This window comes from Chaetodon auriga, chromosome 3, assembly GCF_051107435.1.
Source record: "Chaetodon auriga isolate fChaAug3 chromosome 3, fChaAug3.hap1, whole genome shotgun sequence".
Taxonomy (NCBI): Eukaryota; Metazoa; Chordata; class Actinopteri; order Chaetodontiformes; family Chaetodontidae; genus Chaetodon; species Chaetodon auriga.
In genome coordinates this window covers 2,749,878-2,771,844 of record NC_135076.1, presented here as the reverse complement: position 1 = coordinate 2,771,844, position 21,967 = coordinate 2,749,878, and the positions used below count along the sequence as shown (strand labels likewise).

Here is a 21,967-nt window from a genome sequence, read left to right as displayed (position 1 = left end):
TCATAATGACTCCAGCATTATTCAGCTTTTTTATGATTATGTTTAGGCAGTCTGCACCTGGTTAAGATAAAGAAAAGATCAGGGTCTGTTTTAATACAGAAAAGTCAGCAGTGACTTAAGACGTAACATTTTTTATTAACATTTAACTGAAATTCCAATCTTTCTCTAACCCTAACCAAGATGCCTAAACCCAACCACAGGCAGGAGTCTGGACATGAACACTGGATTCTGGTGTCACTGTCATGCACCAAGAATACCCTCCATCTACTGCAACTACCTCCCTGTGACTCCAGCGCAGTACATAAATGTAGAGTTTCAGTTGGAGCCTGAATGTGTTCATCACATTAGAAATCCTGCCTATAAACATCCCTGACAGACAAAGCCAAACTAAAAGGAGCACCAATAAAGGTTTTGCATCATCTCACATCACCTGACACTTTGAACAAACAAACTCTTTACCCAGTGATTGCCCAGGTCTGCAGAGGTGTGAAAGAAGGCAGGGCTTGAAATCTTTTTTTTAAATGTCGCACAAGTTCTCCTCACGCTTTTCTTATGATCAACCAAGTGCAAGGTCTCCCAGGAGACTGTCTGAGGGTGAGTATGCGGGATAAATATTTTCCAGAAAATTTTCTAGAAAAGGCATTTTCTATCCTGGTAACAGGAACACACTACACTGGGAATTCCAGGAACTGCACTTGTTTTTAAGAAGTAACTACAATCAAAATGCACATCATATTTCAAGCAACCGTTAATGCAACAAGGAGAAATATGCATAAACCTGTGGGCTCCTGACCTGCCCACTTCAGTGTATTATTTGTTTATGTTAATAATTATTAAGTCAAAAGAATTCTATTTCTGTTAATCAACATTAGAATGAACATAAAATAGACTTTGTATGCAGTTTGAACTTCACTATAGCTGTGAGGAAACTATTCTGTTGGCATTGAGAGGATGCTGGTGTGAGCCATCTGTAACAGCCAAACAATGTCAGATGCAGTAATAAAACCACTGATCACTCAAAGTTAAAAAGCCATGCTCTCAAAAAGCTTTCAGATGGATTCTTTGAGAGATTATGGTTGTCCATATTCAGTGTTGCTCTGAGACACATTTCACTATGCTGTTGCATATCATTAATTACAATAAACTCTCAGTGTGTTCCACTGGCGCATGCACACAGCTGTTGCCTATGTTTTAAGACAGTCAACTGTAGCCTACATATTATCTAAAAATACAATATATTGTATTTTTTGTAAGTTTTTCCTGTTTCCAGTTGGAAATGGTTCAGATGAGCATTCCTGGGAGTCTTATTTCCTGGGACGAGACCCTAGTGTGCACTGCTACCCCCATTTGAACAGTTATTGTCTCCTAACACTCACCGGGATGGCTGCCTTTGCGCCCCACTTTGAAGTGTGGCTGTTCAGAATAGCTATACAATACATTTGCCTTGGAATAGCATGTTATTTGAAATAATTCCTTGAAGCATACCAAGACCTTCATCCCTCTATGCATCACTGACACATGTCTTTTGATAGCAAGAAGTTATTTCTTCAAGGCACACATTTGGCACAGAATTGTAGAACTGTCTGCTCAAGGATATATAATTCACTGCTTATTCACTTTTAATAAAAGAGGGATCCTAGAAGTTGTCATAGAGTGTTACATAGCAACAATATGCACAAATCAAGATGCTACGCAGTCCAGAACAGGTTCCATTTGAGGTATGGTGAAATGAAATGTGAGAATAGCCTGAAACATGTAAGACAAGAAGCAGAGCAGGAAATGGATAGTCCATTGCCTGCTTTGCATGTACTGTATGTAGCTGTTGCTGATGCAGGATTTAATTTTACTTTGTACGAGCTGTGTGCCCCCAAGTGTAGTAACTGAACTCCCAAATGTACCATTAGATCACAGAAAAGGTAATAAAATATAGGCCTATAAAACATGAGTTAAATTTTGTGGCAGAATCAGAAGCTTGCAGTACGTTGCTCTATGGGTATCTGTCCATCTGAAAGTGAACACTACTTCAACATCTGTCAGTCATTTGAAACACTGTTATGCAATATTTTTAAAGCACATTTTTATAGTACATTACTAATGTGCTGTCAATAGCAAAATATTAGTCTCTCACAAGTCCGGGAGGAGGCCTCTAATCCACAGAAGTGGAGGTCCTCGGAGTGCAATGTTTCTGATCAACAGGTTCATTATCGGGACTAGTAGCTTTATGGCTGCAATGAACACATTTTGTTGTAGAATAGGAGCAGATAGGAATTCATCGGGGGGGACTGTGTTAGCAATTAACTTCCAATGTGAGCACTCTGCACTTTGTTGAAAATGAGAATCATTAATTCCTCAGTCAGTGTTGAGATTTTCACAGATTCTTATAGAAAACCCAGCTAATCCCTTTGAACTTGATTGTTTTTGTCAAAAATTGTCTCCTTTTCCTCAGAATTATTGCTCAGTTAAATTAGAATATGTAGTTTCTTTTCGGAATGTATGAGTATCGTTATTGTCCCCTGGCAATGAAAGTCTATAAATCTACTGAGAAATCAGTTAAGAAAGGCACTCCTTATTGCCACCTAATCAAAAAATGTTGATGTTTTGTTTAGTATCTAGGTAATCGAGTGGTCGCTGTGTGTATATCCATGTGCAAACAGAAATTGCTACCAGCTAAAGCAGCATGACTTTCCATGGTGCAGATTTCCCATCTCTGCCAAAGATGGCATAAGCAAAAAGCAAAACAAAACATAACAAGAAAAATCCAAATGATGGGAATTCTTGGAACCCAGGTGGTTAAAACAATAGCACAGACAACAGAAAATAAGTGAAAATGATAGCAGTGGCAAAGTCTGTGAAAATAAACATTTTTTTCATTCTACACTATCTACCTTACAAATGTTTATGACAATACTAAGGCTCAGAATGTCCCATCAACATGGTTCTTATATCCCTGGAACACTGACACTGTCATCTATCAACTTATATCCACTGGACATAGAGGCAAATAACTGAACAATGTCAAGTTGTTTGAAACATGTTTTTCTTTCTTTCTTTCTTTCTTTCTTTCTTTCTTTCTTTCTTTCTTTCTTTCTTTCTTTCTTTCTTTTTATTTTTGACCTGCCCTTGATCATTTTATAGTACCACTAGCATGCCCAACCTATAATAACAATATATGGCATTTCTAGCTAACCCATGTAGTGACTATGTCATGAGTCTGTCAATAAAGGAAGAGAAAGCTTAACAAAAATACTGTAGCATTCTGCTGTGGACGTTTGGTGGTTGGCTCGCAGGCAGTTATTTGTAATGTTCATGCCTTGATTGCTTCTTCATACTATATTTTTTGGTGATGTTTCTGTCCACGCACAGTTCATCATGCAGTGTGATGCAGAAAAGTGAAACTGAAAGTGATAATTGTTTGATGTAATTCAGTGTAATTCTCTATTTTATCAGTGAAGTGTATCGAACTACACGACAGACTGGAGTCTCAGCTTACAGTAAGGAGCAGGGTGACACTTGTCTCATATGAATGGAAGAAATGATTACCACTTGATTTGATGCAATGAATCTCCCTGCTGATGCAAATATGGCAATGTGAGACGTTGTGAATGAGATGAGTGAATGTAAGTGATAATTTTGATGCAATTAATCATGAAGCATCCATCAAACGCTTAAATGTCCCCCACATGTACTGATGGAAATGACATCTTCAGAATATAAAAATAATTAACGAAGTGAACTTATGTGTCTATGTGAACTGGTTACATGTCAAATGCCAGCTCTCCACAGGGAAGTTGTTATCTGTCAGAGGGGGTGCTTTCCAGTCGTCACCTCTCTGTAGCTCAGCTGTCACATAATGCGGTAGAGGAGAATTCTTTTGAGTCAACTCATCACATAAAAATAATCCCTTTTCAGATATTTTTTGGACAAAGGACAGATTAACACTGGTCTAATGTCCATTCCTTGTGTTTCTTGACCCAAACAATTCTCTTCTTCTTCTTGTTTTTCCTAAGAAGTGGTTTCTTTGCAGCAATTCGACCATGAAGCCCTGATTCACACAGTCTACTCTGAACAGATGATGTTGAGATGTGTCCACTACTTTATATGGGCTCTAATCTGAGGTGCTGTAATTTTGCAGTTTCTGAGGCTGGTAACTCTGATGAACTTATCCTCTGCAGCAGAGGTAACTCTTGGTCTTCCTTTCCTGTGGCAGTCCTGATGAGAGTCAGTTTCATCATAGCGTTTGATGGACTGCACTTTAGGATACATTCAAAGTTCTTGAAATTTTCCAGATTGACTGGCCTTCATGTCATAAAGTAATGATGGACTGTCATTTCTCTTTACTTAGTTGAGTGGTTCTTGCCATAATATGGATTAGAACAGTAGTCAAATAGGGCTGTTCGCTGTAAAGACCTTTATACCAACCCTACCTCTGCACAACACAATTGATAGTCTCAAACACATTAAGAAGACAAGAAATTGCGGAAATTAACTCTTGATAAGGCACACCTGTTAATTGAAAACTAATTTGAAGAATCTAAAATATAAAACGTTCTGGTTTGTTTAATACTTTTTTGTTTGCTACATAATTCCATATGTGTTCCTTCATAGTTTGGATGTCTTCCGTATTAATCAAAATGTAGAAAAAAAAAAAAGAAAGAAAGAAAGAAAAAACATTGAATGAGAAGGTGTGTCCAAACTTTTGACCGGTACTGTATATATATATACACGATTGGTTTTGCCTGAGATTTTCAGATTTTTCCTACTTACTTTCCTACGTCTCACACAACAGATGCACTCATTTTAATCTCATGTTTCAGCTGCAGCCTAGTCTCAAGGGTGTAACAGTGACCTGGGCACTAGTGTCCACACTTCTTATATTTGATTTGTCAAACTCAAAATTCAAATAGTTGTCATGCACAAATGGCTATTATGGATGATAGATTCTTATCAAGGCTGTCAGATATAATGCAATCTGGGTGGCTGTGGCTCAGGAGCTAGAGCGGTCGTTCAATCTCTGGCCTCAGCAGTCCACATTCCAAGTATCCTTGGGCAAGATGCTGAGCCCCAAAACTGCCCCTGATGCTGTGCCATTGGTGTGTGAATTCATATGTACGTCACTTTCGATATAAGCATCTGCCAAATGACTAATTGTAATTGTAATTGCAATTGTGACCCAAACATGAGGCAGAGGTAACCAAATTAATGTATCTACTATCTCTGTGTAGTCTTACATGACCAGCACTTACCTCCCACAGTAATTACAAGATAAAAAGAATCAGATTGGCGTTCATTCTGGAGAGCCAAGTATAAATGAAGCACTAAGCATTTCCAGTGATCCATCAAGTCCTCAGAGTTTTGAGTGTAGTTCCTATTTAGGATTCATTACCTCTAATGTTGGGATCACTCACCTTTTATTGTGTCCAATAAGGCCGTCATAGTGCCCCAAATTATTGGCTTGACTTATTTTAGAGACATGGCAGGCTACATGTTACATCTGGCCAATCAGACCTTGCCATCTTTCCCAATATGCATGGTGTGCTAATGTATTGTTCATAGAAAACCATGGTGATGGAGGCGCATGCAGATGCAGTAGCAAGTACCTCCTCAAACCTTGCTATGTTTTTGTTTTAATTTGGTAATTTTTCACCTTTATTACTGAAACACACATTACTTACCAGACCAGCCAGACTAAATGCCACCGCAAGTATTGTGATCACCTCAAGAAGAGAGCTGAGATCAAAGCTAAAATAATCCATCATGGAACAAAGGCTATTCCACTACCCAGCATACTTCTGGCTAATGTCCGGTTGCAAGAAAATAAACTGGGTGAAATAACACTCGGGCTAATTCAGCAATGGGAAATCAGAGACTTGTTCCTCTCTGTCTGACCATTGTTCTTCTATACAGACACCTGGCTCCATCACAAAATTAAGCTATTAAGCTATTAGGATTAAGCTATTGCACTCTGTGGGTGTCAATCAGACAACTGGTTCAGGCTCAGAGGTGCCACCACCCAGGAGAACCATATCAATCTTGAGAAATATACACCAACAATGAGATCCAAAACAGCTGCCTTTCGGTCATGTGAAAAGGAAGCACACAACACTGCTAGAGCGAGACTGAAAGCTGGTATCAAAGAGGCAAAGTTGAGACATCAGGAGAAACTGAAGAGAAACCTCAAAATCACTGGCTACAAAAACAGGTGTGAGGCCACGTTGCCAGATAAGCTTAAGACATGACTTAAACCCAGAATTTTCTTTGACGGTTTAAATCCTGTTGTAAATGAGCTATTTCTTCACTGTTCTACTGAGCCAGTTAATAGTTTAATTTGAGGACACAAAAATGTGTATTCAAGCACTCACAATGTTCTGATTCAGTCAGGGCTCACATTATGGCTAGTATGCTATAACCTTCCATTTCCCCTACCCAGCTTGTCTCTGGATTTGTAAGTCACCAGGGTCTCATACACATAATGATCTGAAAAATTGAAAATTGAATCAGTTTATTCCTGTTTCTTTGCCTCCCTCCTTCCAGCTTTCAGGCATTTTGTGGGTACTGCTACAATACTTGTGGGGGAGGCAATTTTGCGGGTCATGAGCAAGGAGCAGGAGAGAACAATGCATTATTTATAAGAACAAACACAAGTGGCAGCAGTGTCTCTGCATCTAGCTCTCCAAACAGAAGTTAAGACTACTGGGTCTCTGCAAGGCTGACTGGCTGTTTGTTTGTATAAAATGATAAGGGAAAACAGGAATTTAACATTGTCTGTAAAGTCTACACTATTCAGTTGGGCTGTTTGGACTTAAATACATATCTTAATGGTGTCTGTCATCCAATGTCTGAGCGATTATGCTTAGTCAGTCAAGATTTCCATTTGAGGCTGTACTGAGGGCAGCTAAAAGAGTCTACCATTACTTAATATCTAAGCTAAGCTGAGCTAAACATGGATGGCACTGGTAATGGCGACAGGTAGCAGCAGTGGTGTAATGTCTGCATAGTATCATAAATGAGTGTAGCAAGATTGCTGAGGCTACCTTAAATGACCTGCCATCCATCCATAAGAACAGAGCCATTAAGAAGGCATGGTCCATCCTGGATGATCCCAGTCACCCCCCTGCATCCAGAGTTCAAACTGCTTCCGTCTGGCCGTAGATTTGTGTCCAAGAGATGTAAGACCAACAGATAGAAGAACTCTTTTATACCCACTGTCCCTAGTTTTTTAAACACTATCACATGAGTGTTTCAGCTAGTTCTATTTATTGTTTTTGTTGTTTTATTGTATCATGTTTTTTATATTGTATTATTATGTCCACTGTCTGGTGAGTTTTCATGTCATATTTAAGTCTATGTATGTATGAATGTGTTCTCTCTACTGGCTGCATAACAAATTGCCCCATTGGGGATAATAAAGACACCGTGATACCTTGATCATACAAACAAAAGGCATAGAAGAACACCTCAAAGCAAAACTCCACCAGTAGATTTGGGAACATCGTCTCCAATCATTCATGTTGAATTAATTTCATAAATGATTTTGTGATGACTTGTTGAATTGTTGTCATCTACTATTCAGCTGTTCATAGCTCCATTCAGCCAACTACTCTGGCTCAGCTGAATATATTGGAATTGCAGTGTCTGTGCTGGCAGACTGCTATTGACAAGTGCATAAATTGATTGGCCCGTGAGAATGTAAAGCTTCAGTTTGATTAAGATGAGCTGTTCTTTGCAGAGGTTTGACATATGGATTATCATGTCATGAAGTGGAATTGGAGAATGATTTGTTTTTCTCTTTCGGAAAAATGTATTTTTGAGTCTAGATGTGACTGTAAATATACAGTGAGCTAGTTTGTTCATCATAAAAGGATTGAAAGGACTCTGTGGTTTCATGTCACTGACTTATGAAATTTGTAAAAAGGCTTTTTGGTTTTTGGAGGGCAACATTAGAATTTCTGCCTTTCATTAAAAATATACAGGAACAGGATTTCGTACATTTGTGTCAATCTGTGTGTATATGTCCGAGTATGTTCTTGCATTGTAAGTGTGAGAAAGAGTCTCTCTCCTTGTATAGAGGAGATTTTATGAATATGGTTTTTTTTTTTTTTGTTAAATTAACTCTTGATTTGTTTGTGGGTTGACACCATAATAACCTCTCCACATTCTCAAAACAAGAAAGTACTGAATGTGTCAGGGATAAAAAGATACTTTCAAGGCCAGAGGCCACCCTTCTCAGTAAGAGCCTGTATTGTTCATTGTATAGGTGTACTTAATGAAGTGGCCAACACGTGTATTTCACATGCTGCTTTTCAGATGTTTCTGTGCTGTGGTCATCTGATCACGACAGTTTTGCTCATTGATGTCCTCCTCCCATTTTATTTATTAGTTTATTGTCAATAGATCATTGAGTGAAATTTAACAGTCATTTTTTCCCCCTGATGTGTGTTCTTAGCTGGCTTGCTAGCATTAGTCCTAGGCAGTTTCTAAACTTCTAAAGAGCTTTGTGTGGTTAAGATGCTGCTGGATGGTCAGTGAATCTATTCAAACTGTAGGAGCACAATACATCGTTTTAAACCACAGTTTGTTTTCTTTGTTGACATAAACACTTGTTAAATAGAAAAAATGAGACGTGGTGTGGAGGATTTGGAATTATTTTAAGCCACCTTTGATTGAGTTGGCCTGAGTAATGAGAGTAAAGTAATGAGTAAAGTAATGAGTAATGAGTAATTGATTACAGTTTTCACATAACTTGCCCAACAGTAGTCACCATAACCTGAAATAACTTGCCCCCACTGAGTAACAGTTGGTGGCGATAATGCACCTCCTAATGCATCTCTGTTGTTCTCATTTAGAAACTTTCAGTCTGAAAGAAAGTTAGTCTTTTAAATTAAGTGTTGTCTCATGTGAGGCAGTTGTATGGAAGCTCAAATAAAAGAAGAAAATAATCACATGTACAGTATGGTTGTCTCAAACCATTTCTTAATTGAATTTACAGAACAATTCCTATATCATGATATATTCTGTTACAATGATATAAACTTGCACCACCCCCATTGTCTGATATGGTCAAACCATTTATCCTGTTGAGTATTGGATGCTTGGCCTAACTGGCTGACTAGTGGTTTGAATAACAATAATAATTGGAAAAGGGGAAAACAAAAAAAAAAAAAAAAAACGCTGGCTGCAGAGCTAACTAGCTTTAGAGTTTACCGAAGACCTAATACCAAAAGTATTTCCACAAATTGCCTGATAACAAAAATGAGAAGTATAAAATCTGAAATGTCACAGTGCTTTGTAGGATCGTCTAGTTCAGTCCCACTGCGTATCTGAGCTGTGAATGCAGTGAGCTACCTCTTCAGAGACACTTTCACTCTTCCCTCTGTGCAGCCATGTATCAGCCTTCTGCCTGCTCTCTCTGTTACACCATGGAAGCAAGAAGTTACCAGCGGCGCACGGCTGACAGTTTATCCTGACAGGCCCGTCAGAGAGCAGCACTGGGGAACTGGCAGGATTTTCTGTATTAGAGGGCAGGAGAGTTGTGCTGTGAAACTCAATGAGCAAACCTTTGCTCTTCCCTCTACTCTCTATAATGTGTTTTCACTTGTTAGGCCATGTAAATATGCTATTCTATACATAGAATTACTTTTCCTAGTTTGTGGAATGGCATCATTGTAAAACACTTGGGAAAATCATTGTATTTAGTGTACAAGGAAATAGTGCATTACGAGCATTTTACTCTACCTGGATGAGTATTGATGACCACTATTTCATTCCTGTTAGAGGAAACCTTATTGACCTCCGCATGACGAAATAGATTCCTTTTTCCATGTAAGCCTCTCTTGTTCTGAATTAGAAGCTCTCCACTCCTCGGTGGAAGGCTAGTAAGAGAAGTGTGAAAGGCCCTGCAGTGTTTCTACCTCGGGTGTCCAGGAATAGGGAGCCAGATTGTTTATATGTCACTTTGACTGATCAGAGGTTGATTTGCATGGCTGCTCCCTCTCAACTCCACAGCCTAATGAGTCTCTGTGAGGAGAAGACACTTTGTGTGAAACTGTTGTCACTTGTCATTGTGAATTGCCTCTGAAACACAGCTTTATTCCACCTCACACAACATTTGACTGCTTGGCTGCATGCCTAGACACCATTAAATTCTAGAGTCCAAATGAGAAATAGGGCTTTAAGACAAGTGTGCTGCAGTGGGTGACAACATGATGGGAAACAATAGGTGCAGGAGTTGAAAAATGAGTTTGTTGAAAAATAGTTGTGACCTAGGAATAGAATTAAGGCCAAGTCATTTTTGGAATGTCCTTTACTACAGTCATTTTACACCTTTTTACCCTTCATCAAAGTTAGACTATCTACAAAACTCTAAACACTTGCCTGCAAAGATGTTTTTATGAAGTCGGTAGTTACTTTAAAACACTAGTTGGTGACATGAACACATGGAAATTCAGCAAGTGAGTTTCCAGTTGTCTTCTTTTCACAGAATGATTATTTTTGGTGACTAAAATACCAATACAGCTTCCAACAGGTAGTTGAAATGGAACTAGTTGAAATGTTATCAATAGGTAATTAGCAGTAATTACCTTGAACAGACACTGTAGTTATTTTGATTCAATTCCACATGCACTGTCCTTTTGCTCCAAATACTCACTACAGAACCAAATGTAGATTAATCGACTGCTGAAAGTATTCCCCAACAAATGCAAAAGTTTTACTCATTTGCATGAAATAATCCCAGTCAGTCCTATCCAGTCACATAGTTTTACAATGCCCTTGACAGAACTGTATGCCATTGTTTTGAAAGACTTGAAAACTAATAATTTCCACAATATCTGAGGTGCTGTAACAGCAATGACAGTTTCATTTATTCATGTCAAAACTGTGATTCATGAGAGACTGAAATCATGCTGATGGGTTTGAGGCTACATATTGCTCAGTTGTGTCAGGATAACACCTGCTATAAGATCTGCTCAACTAAGTTATCATTATGAGTGACGTTTAATTGCCATCATGGTGTACATGCTGTTTCATGGGCTTTTCAACCGGATAACACGTAAATTCTGGAGAAAACCTGTGGTATTGTATATTTTATTAACTAGCATACAAACGGTCAAATTTAAATATAACAATTTAACACAAAATATGGTGTGTCAGCAGCTGTAGCTCAAACCTCATAATGCCTGAATTCATATCCTTGAGTATAAGACTTGAGAAACCCAGTATAAAGTGAGACTGGTATGAAGAGTGACAAGCACCAGTACAAGGCAGTTAGTGTTGCATGTAAGCAGCTTAAAGCGCTGTGTGGATGGATTCCCGGGCTGGTGTCAGGCAGCCGTCAGAGTGGAAGAGGCTGTGCTGCCACAGGTCTCTGCAGCATGTGTTGAAAATCAGCATCTCCTGTTTACTGTGGCATCATTTACCAGAATAATTGAATGAAGGAAACGCTCTGTTCCTTGGGGCTAAACCACCCATGAAGAGATGCTCTCATAAGCTATGCACCAATTATTCAGTAGCCTGGAGGACAAGGATATACAAGGCTGGTCTGAGAAATACATTCTGAGTTGGTGGGCTTCCAGAGCACACATACTGTAACCAGGTTACCATGCTTAGAGCATCACAGACTGCTCCTTTGATGTGTGATTGACAGTCATTAGGCAAATTGGTGACAAGACTGTTTTGCTGTGTTGAACAGTGTTTGGTGGCTGTTACAGCAGAAGCTTGTACATTTGACGGATATTTTACTATAATAATGTGAAGGAGCTTATGGTAATTATCAAAGAACATTATTTGTGTGCAGCAATGAATTATGGCCAGACTTGGATATGAGGCAAACTAATAAACAAGATTTAGTGCAAATAGCTTTAAGGCTTAGCTGTGAGTTTTTCTCCTATTTCACAATGAAATTGTAGCAATGTATATTTCATACCTGCGTGTTTAAAACTGATTTATTGTGCTTTGTGTTTTTGCTGTGTGTTTCTTTATTTGTGTTTTCTGACTGCAGTGCTTTTTGTTTAATTTTAAATGATATGCACGTAGTGTCACATTCATAATGTTTTTTTTTTGTTTTTTTTTGGTATTATTGGCTTGTGTTTTATCTAGTTGCATGTCCTTTCTTAAGTTGCAGTGTGTCAAGCTCTCAGGGCCACTGCACAACAAAGCTGTCTGGAATCCTTAAAGCCCCTGAAAATGTTTTTGTCCGTTCCATTGATTATTCAAGACTAAAAAAAGCAACAATCACAGTTTGATCAAACTTGGTTGGTAGTGCTGGCAACAAACAAAAACCCCACCAACTTTCAGACTGTGTACTGTACTGTACATTGAAACACTGCCAACCTCTTTGGTGTGGTGAAATACATGGTACACCTTTTTCCTAACTGAGCTTCAGCCACTTCAAAAGTGAGAGAGGAAAGTACAAAAATACAGATACAGAAATTTCTAGTGTCAAATAACCAAAATGTTGGAACATTGGAAGAAAGTGTCCATGTATGAGTCCATCCTTCATACTGACAAGCAGAGTAGCAGATTAGACACACACTGAAATACAGAGCTTGTTTTATCATTCATAGGGTTACTGAGGTTGTTTAGGTGATTTTATGTGATGCAGAAACTTGTCTCAGTCCTCAGGTTATCAATATTTTGTGAGTGTCCAGCACAAGCCAAATTTCCATTAAGGCCACTTTTCCAACAAGGAGTCTGGATCAGTTCAGTTTTTTATATACAGTATTAGAATGGTTATTTTTAGTTTGCAATGCCAGAAGTTGAGGATGATACCACTGGAATCATTCAATTCTATCCTGCTTTTTTCATAACTCCTCTGTTGAGGTACCTTGCACACTGATCCAGTACTATAACAGAATAACTAGCAACACTGCAGTCTGTCTATTGGTCAGAGAGAATCAGAGCAGCCAGAGTCATCTCATCATCTGTGCTCTGATGAAGGATTTCCCATGTCTCTTGTTTTTGTCACCTTCTGTCTTGCTGCCTGCAGCCCCTTCTCAAACCGAGCTTGTCTACTTGTTGCAATAAACAGCCACATACTGTGAAGAAAGAACATGAAACATTTAATGTCCTCCATTATGTTCCTGTTATCAGAGTAGTCTAGCTCAGTGCTTAATGTGTGTGTGTGTGTGTGTGTGTGTGTGTGTGTGTGTGTGTGTGTGTGTGTGTGTGTGCTGACAGTCTGTGGTTGAGCGGGTAAGAGAGCGAGGAGCAGAAAAGTGACGGTAAATGCAAGCAGAGCAGAGAAAAAGGTTAGCAGTAAATGTACAGTATAGGTTACAGTGTGTCAGTTAATAAATGCTGCAGTTTCACAAGACCAAGAAGGGTCAAGAACCCTGCCTGCATTAAAGAGTACCGTCTGTGTAGGAAACACTAACAGATCTAGGGTTTAGGTACATGTAGGTATGTATGGGTTAGTTACAGGTTTCAAGGGTATTATACGTAAAGACTGCTTACTTTCACAGAATGCTATGTTTGTGTATTGCCATACAAAAGCGCGGCACATTTCTTTGCTGGTTTTTTTTTCCACATCTAATAGAAACACTTATACTACCATTGTGTCTGGATTTCTGTGCAAGAAGTCAGAATAAAAATGTATCATTTTTAGCTTTAGATATTGATGATGTGCGTATGCATACATATAGATAAGGTAAAAACATGAAATAATTACGTGCTTCTTAATTTTATTGATGGAAGTAGATCCATTAATGCAGAAATACTCATCTATTCATTTTTTAATTTTCAAGCAAGCAAATAAAAGCCCTTAATTGCAGAATATTAACCTCAGTATAATTATTCACTAAACAGTTAGGATAACACAGTGAACTGTCAGGTTTTTAAATCTATTTTGCCTCCGTTAATTTCCCTACTTTTATTTATTCATTTATTTTTTGTTAAAAAAGATAAAAGCAGCAACATGACCCAAACAGCATAACAGTCAGAAAGGAGTCAAATATGTATTCAATTATGACTAACTGCTGTAATTTTCGGCATTTTATCAGGTAATGGTATTTGCTGAATTTCTGTTCCTCCACATACTACAAACCACTTTAATGGTTATAATTCTTAATAAATACATGTAGAATGAGTATGAAGAAATTTAAGTGGCCTTTCCATTATTAATGAGAACAAACTGGGCTAACCCCAGTCTATTTGTTGATTTCTGCTTTAAATTGCCTCTTGTGCTTGCTGTAAGTAAAATATAGTTTCTAATTCAGTTTTAATACAACTATTATTTCCCCTCAGTGTCTATGAACTTAACAAACAAGCAACAGTCAGCTGAAAAGAAATCTCTTACAGCCTGCTATCCTCCCTAGTATGCTGTAGACCATGCAAGAATTTGCATATAGAAACTACCATGACATGTGTTGGTGAAAATGATGAGTCCACCAATGTTGTGGATCATTGTAGGACACTGGAAAAGTTGTAAATGGCGTGCAGAATTCTAAGTACTTTCACAATTAACACAGCTTTGACAAAAAGATGTTCAAGTGCAGTATCATGTAAATGGTCCACAAGACCTTCAGGCTTTAGTTAAGACTTCCTTTAATAAGAATTGAGACTCTGACTTGTCTCAGATGACTTGAGACTTCACTCAAGCTTGTTTCCATTGTCTTGACACGTGACTTAAATTTGCTCTAATTGACTTAAATAGCCACCCTGGAAGAATATGATTAGTGTTCGTATAAAGCTGGGCTTCTCAAAGTATACAGTCTCTACAAATAGTAAAAATGTCGTTAGTCAGACATAAATATGGACTGCCTCTGATCTTCAATTAAAATCAGACGTGTCCTTTGAGTACTGAGTTTGAAAACCTCTGATATAGAAGGTGTGTATGAATTATGTCAGTTAAAAACTTTTTTAAAAAACTTTTATATATAATTTGATGTCTGTTATATTCATGCCCTTTGGTGGCACGGTGGAACAGTGGTAACACTGTCGCCTCACAGCTAGGAGGTCCCAGGTTCAATTCCCGTCTGGGGCACTGTGGGCATTGGGGACCATGCCTTCGGTGCCTGCTGCCCATTAGGGGGGGCCTTTCTGTGTGGAGTTTGCATGTTCTCCCCGTGTTCACCTGGGGTATCCTCCATTAAAAAAAAACCCAATAAAAACATGCAAGAAGATCACCACCACCGAATGGCGATAAAAGGAAACTGGGTCCCCGGGCGCTGCTGTCGGCTGGCAGCCCACCGCTCCTTGCCTGCCACGGAGGAAGGACTAATTTCACTAGGCATAGCGTGTGTGCAGTCTCCCCCTGTAGCATGTGTGTGTTGTGATTAATAAAAGTATGTCTTCTTCTTCTTCTTCTTCTTCTTGCCAAATGAGTTGTGTATGAAATGTGGTGTCTCTGGTGACATTCCAGTGCTGGTACAATGTTAGTGATGCCTTTCATGTCAACAATGATTGGTTTGCCAGAGCTGAAGTGGGACCACCTGTAATACTACCCTGAATACTGTTTACGTTATAATCATCTCATATTTGTCCATTGTACAAAAGAAGATTTATGAAACCAAACTGCATCTTAATTAATCCTAACATTCATCAACAAATTCTTTACCCTTTCTCAGTGAACAGAAAGTCTTCTACCTGGAGGATTTGAATACATCATAATTCCCATAGAAGCATGAATAGAGAACCAGTTTATGTCTTCTGAGGGCTGCTGCTTCTCTCTACCTCCTTCCTGACTAAACAACATCCCCACTGTGGCTCCAGCCGTGCATGTCCTCTGTGAGAATGGCTTAATGCAATGAGCAGCCACTAAATGAGCATAGAGGAGTGTTTGGCCTTTAGCACATGCTAAGTCATATTGTATAATATTCAAACTGATAATTATTTTTGCGTGTCAGTCAATGTTGAATTTCTCACCTACAGATGACATGACATACTGGCTGTCCAAACATCATGAGTTACGTGATGTATGAGGTTTTCAGCAGATACTGTGCCTTTGCTTCCTGCTGCTGCATTTTGATCTCCAGTCAACATGATCCAACGTTAAAGGTTTTTGGTAGACTTTTACTTAACCGAGTACCCACCAGATTCTTCTTTTGTGGAAGATCATTAGTGTCTCCATGTAAACTTTAACTAATTTGGAGGTGGCTCAAGATGTAACTCTTTAACTCTTTAAATCAACAAACATTTTTTCCCTAGAAATCAGTACACTACTACTGCTACTACTCATACTACTACTACTACGACTAATAATAATAATAATAATAATAATAATAATAATAATAATAATAATAATACACTCTTTCCCTGATGCAAGGTTTTCTTCTGTTTGAAGGATAAATGCCTATCCTTCTGGATTATATGTTAAAGGTGACATGGACACATTTCTAAGGAAATCTTTTCAAGAGAAATGGCAAACACAGGGTCAGAGAAGCATGCAGTGAGTGACAATTCACAGCTGCCAGTGAAGTGAGGCAAGTGCTCCAGCTTGTTCAATGTCAAACCTCGAGGTCAGCCAACAGCAGCCATGGGAAATAAATAGCTTAATAATGGTACGATCCACTCACTTCTTCTCCACCCACCTCCTCTGCCTGCTTGAAACCTCTGATAAAACCCTCTGTGTTGGCTTGACTCACACACACTAATTTCTTTTTGCGTCATGTGGTATAGGGCAGTATTTCCCTGCTGTACACTGACCATCTTCAAGACCCTACTGTAACTTATGGTACAACTTGTATGACTGAATTTCCATGCAAATGTACCTGGGGAGCAACTCTTGGTTCCTACTGTACAAATGGGTTTGGAATCACATTGAACTTTAAAGAGCAGACTTATCAGTTGCCAAAAGTTACTGTGAAAATGTTATCCCTTTACTGAAAAAAAAAAAAAAAACACGTTTTCCTGCTGGAAAAAATAGAATTTAACCCATCTGGAACCTCTTTATAGCCTGCCATTTTGAAAACACTGCTGCCATATCATACCATCAATCAGTGTTGAGAATTGATCAAGTCAACACATTCCATTTTGCACTTAAAGTCAGTAGGACCATCCTGAAATACTTTGTAGAATAAAGGTCGTGCACATCTGTAGTGTCTCTGCCTCATTAATGATGCAGTACGGCAATTGGGTTTAAAAAGTCAGCAGCAGTTTCCCAAATCTGCTGTATGATCCAAAATGTTTCCATGTATTACTTCTCAGATGGTTTGATATCATGATTATCTGTTCAGCATGGCTGACTAGTTTTCTCCATTTTGCGAAGGGAAGAAAAGAACAATTGCGTAGTTCACTGATATGAAAACAAGTCATGCAATGGATTATACAGACAATCTGCTGCTCTTATCATAGTCCGCATTAGTATTATTGTAGTATTCTGAAATAGGACAGGCAATTAGAGTTGGAATATCTCTTTTGTGTGTTTGAACAATAGTGTGGATTTCACATCTCTAGCCCTAACCATAACTGAGTGCTTTGAGTTGCCCCAAGAGCACAGTGTCAAGAGCCCATTAGACTGATACTAGACTTAAATGATTGTATGAAGAAATGACTGTACACATAATATAAGTATAATGTAATATCAGTCTGGATTTAGTTTGAAGTTTGGCTTTAACCAGGGTAGTTTCGTTTTCGTAATTTTCTTTTTCACACATATCCTGCCTCCCCCTGACACAGTTGCACACACTCACACCTGAAGCTCCCCAGCACAACCACAATCTGATGAGTTGGCCACTGAACAGTTTGGGACTCAAAGGTTCAAGAGGGAGGGTCAAGTCATTGAAACCAGCAAACTCCCTGCCAGAAGCCAGCTTCTCAAAGCTCTCTAACTCCAACATGTATGTCTGTGTCTGTGTAGCTGCCTGAATCGAATTTCACGCTAATTTGTAAGTGTGGGTGGCCTGCCACAATATGCATGTTTTTTGGATATTGTATGGAACAGAGCCATGAACCACAAACCACACAAGAAGAGGGGAAGGCAAGCAGCAGCCTGCGAAAAAAAAATGATCTTTGGGTTCTTCTGCTTTTCAAAGTTACAAGAGAGAAACAAGCTCTTATTGAAGGACAAGTTCTAACAGGGGACAATTTCAAGGTAGCAAATAGGCAGGTGCAGAACTGCTGGATGACAGTACTTTGATGCCTTCAACCATCAACATTTTAAGTGTCATCCACTTGTCTCAGCCTGTGACCTTTCCATTTTTGTTGTCTGTGGAGCTCCTACATTGAATATTAAATTATTTGTCTAACCCTCCTAGGTTCAGTAATGGTAAATGGACTATATTTATATAGCACTTTTTTTAGTCTTAACAACCACTCAAAACGCTTTTACAGCACTAGTCAGCATTCACCCATTCACATACACATTGATACGTAGCCACCAGTGAACACTCATTGTGAACAGTAACCATTCACACGCACACTCACACACTGATAAACACTGCATTGGAGACAATTTTGAGTTCACTATCTTGCCTATGGGTACTTCCACATACAGACTACAACTACAGGACTCAGACTCTACCTCCTGAGCCACAGTTGCTCAAGCAAGTCAATTTTATTTATAATAGCGTCAAATCTTAATTGTGTTTGCAGCATAGCGTAAATGCATGATCTGATATTGCTGTATTGGTGTTATTCCTATAACATCATAATTATGTTACTCGAGGACCATCATTGCAACTAAGCAATCATGCTGTTTTGATGTCAAAGCTTTGTGACTTGGGCAAAAAGTCCAAAAAAAATATGTGTATGGGAAAAGTTAGCCTGTTCTAGCACTGGTTCCCAAACCTAACCAAGTTGCTTTGTTGATAAACCTAACAAACTAGTTGTGATGCCTAAACCTAACCGAGTAATGTTGTTACCTATACCTAACCAAACTGCCACAGAAAAATGGAAATTGAAAAAACAAAACAAACAAACAAATAAACACTGGAAATCACAACTGAACTAAGTCGAAAAAAATTCAACAATGTAACAATATGTTCCACACGGGACACAACCCCCAGCCTGAAAGTCATGTGCTTGACCCATTCATCCACTGTGACCTGCTCCCTATGCGACGTTGCCGCTTTTGGGTCAGTTACAATGATGGTCCTGCAACAGCATTAATTATGATGTTGAAGGAACAACACCAACATGACGATGGCAGATAAGCCAGTAGTAATGCAAGGTGCTGAGCATCTATTCTGCACTGAGTGCTGCATGTTTGGTGTTTTTTACCAATTGCTGTGAGTTGCACAATGTTCAATTTTGAATGAAGTGCCTTACTCACCACTATCACTTTTTACCTGGTTGTCCAAACACAGTGGAGGATGGGCATGACAAGTACCACAAAGACAATCATCAAATCCTACATGTACAAGGGCTGAGCAGTGATGGAGGATAAATTAATACTGCTGTACTAATACTGTTTTTGCATTAAATTTCATCTCCATAACAATTACTTCCACAGATATTCATATCATAGCAACCAAAGCTGAAAAAACCCTGTGCCTCTAAGGCACTATCTAGTGCTACCAGCTCAGGGCCCCTGAGGAGAAATAAAAAACTGTTCACTGTAACACCCCCTGGTGATGTAACAGTTCGTGCTGATTCATTTTGAAAGAGTAACGGCCAATGAGGAAACTAATACACGGCCAACTGCACCCGTGCTGTAACTTCATCACTCAGCTATGCAGTCACTCAGTCATAGATAAGCTGGCAGCGCTGTTGCAGTCCAGTCACATCATCTTTCATGTTAATTATGGAGTTGACTTTGAATATAAGAAATACACGTTTCATCACACTATTTATGCTTTTCTGAACAACATTCAGAATCAGGTACATCCCAGATAAATAACACCACAGATAACAAGCTTATTAAACTAGACCAATTATCTTTTGGAGCAGTAATGAATAGAAAAATTAAATTTAACTGTGATTTCAAGAGAAATACAATTGATCCACATTTGTTATTAACATTTCCTGACATTAATATAGCAACACAGTGAGAGGATGAGTAAATAATGAACTCACCTACATTTTTTTTTTTGTTGGTTTGTTTGTTTGTTTGTTCACAAAAATGGTCTTTTTGTCAATGAATTACAACATGGGCCTTATTTTTGAAGTTCTGTTCATCATTCTTATGTCTAATTCCTATTACTAGTCCAGCCACTTTGTTTACCAAAGTCACTGATGGATCCGGAAATGTAGCAAAATTGACAAGAGGATGTTTTGCAGGGCAAGAAACACAGACAGACAGTCACGCAAGTTTTAAACAAGCCTCCTTATTTGGTAGAAAGAGGTCAAACATGTCAAATATAACTTGACCTCTCCTGTAAACGTGTTACAGTTTATCACGTCATCACACAAGTTCACTAGTCAGTACTACTGAGCCTGTGAAAACATACTGTGCAGTGTCTGAGCCACTGCTGCTTTGATTTTGACTATTCTTTGTTTAATGTGTCTCTAAGAAGTCCCCCAACATTTTGAAAATGCAATACTGAATAAGCGGAGTAGTCCTTTAAACACACATTTATTTAATAATCACATTTATATCGGCAAGCAGTCTTTAACTAGCACAGTGCTACATTTCTTATCAAGTTATACCCATCAAATGTTGATCAGTGAAACTGTGATATTGAGGAATGCTTCGAAGTTCTACTTTACATTACCATCCTCTGCAGTTGGTAGGGATATGTATTGAGTCATCTATGTGTTTGTGAGTATATATGTACATGCAACCTTGTGCCTTTGCTAGTAGAGCACCACATATAACAAAACAGTGGCCTGCTCATCAAAACCACCACCAGTGGCCAAAACCACACAGGGTACCTTTAACGTAAGCTTGACCATGACATGACAAGTAAATATGACTTCTTTGTTAAGCAACATTACTATACATGCGCAACACTTGTTTCAGGTTTTTATTTTGTGATTATGTTACAGTGATTGTTATTTTGGTTCCAGTGCACATCTTTTGTGAATGTACACCTCAGTGTAGGTTTATGATGCATGTTTATTCATGCATTCAAACTGAGTTTTCAAGGTTTCTCTGTTCATTCACATCTGCCAGCTCCCTGCCACTGTTAATAAGACTGACAGGCACTGCTTATTATCAGGGTAAGGATGTGCTCAGCTGTTTTTACTGGCATTGCATTTGACTAGGTGTGGCTACAGGCATGAGACAGACTTTGAAAGAGAACATTGTTATTGCAAGAAGTACAGCAGATGTAGTGTGGTAAAATCCCTGTAACTTGCCTGTAGCTGTTTCTCTGTCAGGGCACTTCATCTGATACTGGTTATCTTCTCTTCCCTCCTCTTGCCTCTTCCTTTCCTCACATTTGTCTCACTGTCTCTCTCCCTTAGGCATGCCCAGCTTCATCAAGTCCCCTGACGATCAGACAGGGATTTCAGGAGGAGTGGCCTCGTTCGTATGCCAGGCAGTGGGTGAGCCCAAACCTCGCATCACCTGGATGAAGAAGGGAAAGAAAGTCAGCTCTCAGCGCTTTGAGGTACAACTCGGTAGCAGACCTCAAAGCTCCCTGTCTGATGTGTTAGAATGTGCAGAACCTTCCTTTCTCACACCATCACAGCTCATTAGCTCTTTGCGTGAGACACAGTAGGATAGGTTGGGTGCTGTAATTCTATACTTGCAGTTACAATGTGTCAACATACCTTCTCAGGCAGATGAGTGTTTAGCAGCAGTGAGGCTAAGATGTATGCTGGGGTTGTATTTGCTAATTGGCATCATGCTCAAAAAGCTATACAGCAACTCCATTTAGTGTCTGTTTGAAGACCACTGAATACAAATCAGGTTATGTGCAATATTGTAAAAGGAATACCTGAGGATCAGCATCACAGTGAGTGCAGAGTTCAGAGTCTGCAGGTTAAAGAGTAGCACTGACAGGTTAGAGAGCAAAACTGTGATAACACACTGTCACTGAGCCAGAGGCCAGCACATGATACGCTGTCAGGTTTATTCAGTGTTTGTGTAAGAGCAAGTTTATTGAGGTGCACCATGACACCATTACTTACATTTTTTAAATGATAAACA

The 21,967-nt window shown here is 39.0% G+C and overlaps 1 protein-coding gene across 7 annotated transcripts in view; it reads left to right on the top strand.

Annotated features, from left to right (window-relative positions):
• The window catches only part of ptprfa (protein tyrosine phosphatase receptor type Fa), a 328,374-nt gene that overhangs the window by 100,366 nt on the left and 206,041 nt on the right, over positions 1-21,967 (top strand). For all 7 annotated transcript variants that reach the window (XM_076722953.1, XM_076722954.1, XM_076722952.1 and 4 more), the window contains one exon: positions 21,280-21,425. In XM_076722953.1, the coding sequence (XP_076579068.1) occupies positions 21,280-21,425 (146 nt within the window). The remainder of the gene's footprint in view (positions 1-21,279; positions 21,426-21,967) is intronic.